The sequence below is a fragment of the Diadema setosum genome, chromosome 10 (assembly GCF_964275005.1).
Source record: "Diadema setosum chromosome 10, eeDiaSeto1, whole genome shotgun sequence".
Lineage (NCBI taxonomy): Eukaryota > Metazoa > Echinodermata > Echinoidea > Diadematoida > Diadematidae > Diadema > Diadema setosum.
In genome coordinates this window covers 13,273,333-13,280,044 of record NC_092694.1, presented here as the reverse complement: position 1 = coordinate 13,280,044, position 6,712 = coordinate 13,273,333, and the positions used below count along the sequence as shown (strand labels likewise).

The window sequence follows — 6,712 nt, the reverse complement described above, 5'->3', positions numbered from 1 at the left end:
CGGGTTAAAGGGATGGTTTAGTATTAGTGGAGAGGAGAATTTGTTTTTCAACTTTTTTCGAGATACCAGGAAACCACTTATGAAATAGTACAGAGGATACCATTCTAGCAGGAATTCAAAGTTTGTTTGATGAAAATTGGTTTTGGTATGGATGAGGCACCCAAAGCAAAGTAAAACAAAGCGATCGTAATTAAAGCTTGGTCCCACCTTTTATTAGGATCGCTCTTTTTTTTTTGGATATCTCAGCCATTTCGAAACTATTTTTCATCACATAAACGCTGAATTTCTGTTAAAATTACATGCTCTTTCATACTTTATAAAAAGTTTCTCATTATCTCACCAAAAATGTTGGAAATCTGAAGTTAAGTCTCAACCGAAACTGTACAATCCCTTTAAAGGTAAGGTTTAAGATGGAGAGTTTGTGGTCTTAACCATTTGAGGTATAATAATTGGTTCCATGACATTTGCTCCTGCGACACTTGTTCCTCTTAGATATCTGCACGTTTAGCCAATTCTAAATTCTACCCACAAACGTAACACTGGCCCTAATCCTAATCATCACATCAAACTAAACCTAAAACTCTGTCACAACCATAACCCTATATCCTTAGTCCTTGGAGAAAATGAGACTGGAGCTATTGTCGCAGGAGCAAATGTGTCACTATGATAATGACCTTACAATCTGTAAAACACCACTTGAAGAAAGAATAAAACAGAAGAGACTTAATTCTCACACGATTTCTTTGAAGACTAAGACAGAAATTTATTCATCACTCACGGCAATATGATATGAATTAAACTTTGATAGAGACCTTGATAATGTCGTTATTATGAAAAATAATCATGAAGTTTTGTAAATAAGATTCACTGAAATGACATCAATACTTAAGAAGTTTACTGTAGGATAAAAAGGAGATTTTTTTTTTGTGCTTATAAGTGAAGAAAATCAGTTGCAACAACAACAGATCTATATTTTACAGTCATGGCAGTGTACTGCTTTACATGTTTTCATTCAATCGCAGGATTTTTCCAAAATGTATTTGAAGTGAAACAAGCAAAAAAAAAAATGTGAATTTTGATTAGAAGGATTTTATCCATCCCATTTAAAGGGTGTGTACAGTTCTGATCGAGGTTAGGATTTAGCTTTTAACGTTTTGCGAGATATTCAGAAACCACTCTATGAGATATCAACGAGCATGCAGTTCTAAGGGGTATCAAAAGTTTATTCGATGAAAATCGGTTGTGAAATGGCTGAGATATCCAAAAACAAGGTGAAACAAAGAGATCTTAATAAAGTTGTGGCATGTCGCCTTTTATTATTAGCACTTTTTTGGAAATCTCAGCCACTTGAAAACCAATTTTCATCAAATAAATGCTGAATCCTTCTTAAAATTACATGCTCTTTCATATTTCATAAGAGGTTTCTCATTATCTCACTTAGGAATGTTCAAAACATGAATCCCCACCTCAACCAGTACTGTACAGTCCCTTTAAGCACCCTTTATCAACTTTGTCGGTTGAGGTTGTATGCAGGATATGGAAACAATCTAATTCCCATTTTTTCATCGTCAGGATTACAAAGTGAATGCTAAGAATGTAAAACTGTCCATATCTAATTGTGTGCGAAGAGGTGGGCCGGGAGGTGTGGGCAGTCAGAGTGACTTATGTTCAAATATATAAGATTCTTTGCAACATGACATATATGATTATATTAAATGGGTTAGTCAAATACCGGTTAGTGATTGGCTAAACACAGTCACGTGATGGATTCACATTGGTTATGTTCGCCCATGGGCAGAAAATTTTTGTAATGTTCTCCCATGGGAAAACATTTTCACGTAATAAATGATAAACGATACCAAACGATTGAACGATCATTTTTTTCACGCAATCGATAGGATAAATTTGCCTATTCCATACAATGTGAAACGCTGGTGATTTGACTAACCCATATGATACAACAGATGATGACTTTTGTTGTCGGGAACATGTACCAAACGTTCCACCCTCAGGGTTTGAAATCCTATTTCGGGAGGCTATAAGTCCCTCGACTTCGTCTTGGGACTTAATAACCTCCTTCAATAGCATTTCAAACCCTTCGGGTGGAACATTCGGTATGTTCCCTCCCCCGCCAGTCATCATCTATATAATAGTATCCAAGGTTCACGCTGCCATTTTATACGTTGGAGGTGAAACGGCACACATATACTCCTGTAATAAAATGAAACACGTTGCAGATAAATGATTTCAGCTATGAGTGCTATGTCTTGTGTTCATGGATGTGAATTCTACTTAGTTTCTGCAACGTGAAGATTAAATGTTTCGTATATACGGGATGGGAAGATCCCACCCCATTGTAGATAAAAATACAACCACGACTATTATGGAATCGGGAAAGACACACTGCAAACAAAATTAATGACTGACTGAAGTAAGTTATAAAGATTTTGTTTTTTTTCAGTATTTCCCCTCATTCTGTAACATTTACGACGGTCAACACTTCTGATTTTTGTCTATTTATGATCCCTCTTGTAACAAAATCCTGTGGGAAGAGAAAGCCGGGATTTGTATGATCTTCATTAAGGACCCTCCCCCCCCCCCCCAAAAAAAAAAAAAAAAAAAAAAGAGAGAAGAAGGAGAGCAAAAAAAAGTCAAAGGAAGATTGAATTTCACTCGAGCGTATGAGTGTAGTTGAGGCAGTTTCTTGAAAATGATATATAATAATACCAACAAATTACGCTTTTCGTTTCACAATGTGACCGCGAAGACATCAATTGGCAAACCTTAGGGACCTATATTGGTCAAGTATGTTGGTAGAAGAGTCTACAAAAGTGGGGAAAATTGTGATTTATAACGAAAACGGCGTTGGACACTTTTCAGTGAGAAGACATGTTTTCTTTTCTGTTCGTAACTCCGTTCTGATACTTGGCGTGAAGATATTACGCTGAAGTGCTGGCCTTATTCAGCCTCTGTAACGCAGTTGAGGGCGTCGAGATTGCCTAGGTAGTCGGCCCCCAGCCACGTGTCGTACTCATCTCGGTCCCCAACGTCGGTCAGACGCTTTGTCGAATCCTTGAAGAGGAGGTTGCTGCCGCCGAAGTCCGCCGAATCGAACATCTTGAAATTGGTTCCGGTGTCATTGCCGAACAGACCCTGCGTGTATTGTATGACAGGAAGAAGGGATGCAGATGATGATGAGCGAACTGATAAAAACGAATCTCCCAAATTCATTGAGGTGGTTTTGAAAATTGAACAAAGGGAAGCACGCATCCAAAAGCTCGTAAAAAGGCATACCTTGACCTTTTATATGAATTCTGTTAGTGTGGGCGAAGAATCACGTACTTACTTTGTTAAATCGGACTAGAATGATAGCTCTTTTTTTTTTTTCCGGGGGGGGGGGGGGGTGACAAAAGGGGGAGGGGAATGCGGGCAACCAGTATGGCAGTCGCAACTGTCCGATTAAGAGTCAATTCAATAACGTAAATACAAGGAATGTATATAAATGATCACCGATACAGATCAATGAGGATACAGCGCCAAAATTTAATGATTGGGGAAATTGTATCACTGTATAAATGCACAGGTGGCATCAATACAACGGTCTTCCAAAACTCGAAGTACAGACACGCGTCATGGGGCCTCATATTTTTAATAGCTTTTTTTTTTTTTCTGGTGCCGAAATGCATCTCATACTAGTCGAAAGCGGAAAATAACCTCTATTTGAAACGTTTCGAATGTGGCAAAATCTGGAGATGTAGCAAAACTCACTACCACAACAAATCTGATAAACAACTGAAATGTCGTTTATGATGCAATGCTGCCAGTTTGAAAACCACATTTCGTTTACTCACTATATAATTTACTCACGTTATAATGACATATTTTTATAATTATCAAATACACGATTTAAATTGCATTTTCTTATCGGGATTTTGCTTTTTTACCACTGTTTACGATAAAATGGATAAAGAATCATCTTTGAGACCTGAGCCTGGTCCAGCAAGTTCCAGATCACTGTCCTCTCAGCCTCCGTTTTGTTGGCGGCGGTCACCACGACGTGGGCGGGTACTCTGGCCAGGTTGCAGCTCATGAACTGGTCGACGGGTGCCCTCGACCCGTTCAGACACAGCAGCTTGTAGTCCGAGCCGACGAGGTCAGCGTTCCATCCGAGGCTGTCATGGTCCTCGTCTTCGAAGTCCGTATTTTCTGCCACCGTGGTGTGCTTCACGAACGCGACGTCACCCTGTCCCTCCGCAAGGCACCTGTTGTACGTCATCGAAAGAGATGAGAAAGTAATGACCAAAATTGATTTGAAGATTAGACTTACGCAGATATTACATGATACATGATAACACTTGATGTACGGTAACAGGGCTACTTCAAAGAAGTTATGATGACAAGAACAAATTACACTGTTGGCCTCAATGGCTCATGTTAACGACACCATGAATTCTGTAAACGATGATAACTAAAATGATAATTATATGTAACCGATTAATCAATCATCGAGCCAGATAAGTCTTTTTTTCAGAACGCCTGATCCGACTTGCGGCAGCACTTTCAATAACCATTTTAGTACCGGTAATCCTCCAATTCTATTAATCCTATTAGCGGATACCCGCATTGTAGAATGCAAGATGTCGCCACTAAAGAAGCTAAAGTTTTGTTTGATTTTTGCTTGTTGTATGTATGTGTGTGTGTGTGTGTGTGCGTGCGCGCGCGTGTGTGTGCATGCATGCATGCATGTGCCAGAGACATACCTGAAGGCGCCAGCGTAGCCATAGTACGGTTCCGCACCGCTTCTGGCGCAGTGGCGGTCCCCTGTCCCCCTACACTGGTTGCACAAGCTGGCTGGGTTGTCGCCGTTTGGATCGTATTTGGACGATTTTGCACCAGGTGCGCAACTACTATTGAAAAATTTGCCTGCGGGTAGAAGACATCGATGAAATGCATATAAACGGTGACAATAGTAACTTAGTTATTCTTAGATAGCATAAGTCATCTCAACGGGAATTGGATCATTGCACTTTGCATATGAAATGGCACAATAATGGAACTGGATGTTTCTTGGTCCTGACAAAAACACGAGGATCAGCGTATTCTGTCCTTCGTGATGGGATGAAGATCAGAAAGCCTAATTGTCAAAGATAACAACCCTATCAGGCCAATCCCGAGTCATTCTTCTATATAGCGAGTGGATGCGGACTGTGACAGGCAATTGTAAGAGGGTAGATTATAGTTACCTCGTCCATCAGTCATCCTCAAGAATGCTACAGGTAGTCCAGTCCAGGAGATCCTGTTATTTTTTTGTGAAATCTGGCTGAGTAAGACAACTGAATTCAGGATGTAGAATTGCCTCATACATGAAGCCTATCGTGTATTATTATCGACACAATTCATATGACCAGGATCTAAAACTAAAATTCAAACTCTGGCAGGTTTCGTCTACCCAAGATATTAACATCAATTTGCTGATATTTATTGATGTCTTATGAGGGAAAATTCAGCCATTCATTAGATATCAAAAGTATGAAACCATGCATCAAGATCTATTAGGTCACACACCCACCACCTACCTACTGCTTCCGGCACATTACACGTGGTGCTGTTAACAGTGATGTATCCCTGTCTGATCAGCGTTCCGATGGGGACGTTCCATCCAGACGTCTTGCCGATACCGGTGTGGCAGGATCTTCGCCCGGCGAGGTCTTCGAGGCCGAAATTCGTTTCCTTGCGTGCGACAGCGACGGCCCAGTAGCTGGCATCACCCTGCTCATAGTCCTCGGCAGCAACCGGAACCACGTGATGCTCACGTCCACCAGTGTACAGATCTCCCCCATCAACGGTCATCACGTCAGCATAACCCGCTGTTCGTTTGTTTTCCGAAAACAAAGATATGTCAAAAAAGTCTCGTATTTGGTGTAGACCCCCTTTCTTGTATCTTAATAGCCTTTGTTATCATCTCAATGCAACGCTAGAATAATGGACAACCTCGTCCCTCATTTTGCTATGTACACACAATGTACACTTTCCGTTTTTTTTTTAATTTTCTTTTTATATCAGGCTGTCTTCTGCATTCTTATCCCATAATACATACTACCATACTTTGTCAGATCATCGTTTCCTCCATTATCCTAAATAGCTCCGAGTCAACTTTTTTTTTAAATTCTATTATCGGTTTATTGTACATGAAAATGTCCAATACTTCCTATTGTTTGTGAAAACATAAATAAGATATTTGTAATCTAATGTCCAGTTTAGAAGATTTTACGGAAATTGAAATTGAAATATAAAAAATGGAAAATCATGTTTTGTTTTCGTTGTATAATCTCGCTTCATTCTAGTTAAAAGGTGACTAAATTTCTTTTTATTTCTTCACTCATACCAACTCGACGGGATAAATAACCATGGAAGCAATCATTCTCAGCTGTCTAATGTCGCCTAAAAGATATAGAGAATGGTTGAGAGATGAAGAAGCGGTTGTAGGAAATGAATAGGAAAGAAAGTATGCGCCAAGTAATCCAGAATCGTTTCTGAGGCAGTAGAAATGATGGGAATAGAAGGCCCGCTTCTAATTGATTTCACATAATATCAACAGCAAATTCCGTAATCTTGGTAAACAAAAGCAAAGGAGATAATGTAAGCCCCCAAAAGGATTAGTACAAAAAACTTTCAATTTCCCATTTGGATTGTCGATGACTTCTGATCATCC

The 6,712-nt window shown here is 39.7% G+C and overlaps 1 protein-coding gene across 1 annotated transcript in view; it reads right to left on the bottom strand.

Moving 5' to 3' along the window:
• Positions 1 to 2,683: 2,683 nt before the first annotated feature.
• LOC140233765 (melanotransferrin-like) overlaps positions 2,684 to 6,712 on the bottom strand; it is a 70,983-nt gene continuing 66,954 nt past the window's right edge. Inside the window, exons 11-14 of the mRNA XM_072313864.1 lie at positions 5,577 to 5,867; positions 4,761 to 4,923; positions 3,986 to 4,262; positions 2,684 to 3,153 (exon numbers count right to left, since the gene is read on the bottom strand). Coding sequence (XP_072169965.1) covers positions 2,959 to 3,153; positions 3,986 to 4,262; positions 4,761 to 4,923; positions 5,577 to 5,867 — 926 coding nt within the window. The 3' untranslated portion in view covers positions 2,684 to 2,958. The remainder of the gene's footprint in view (positions 3,154 to 3,985; positions 4,263 to 4,760; positions 4,924 to 5,576; positions 5,868 to 6,712) is intronic.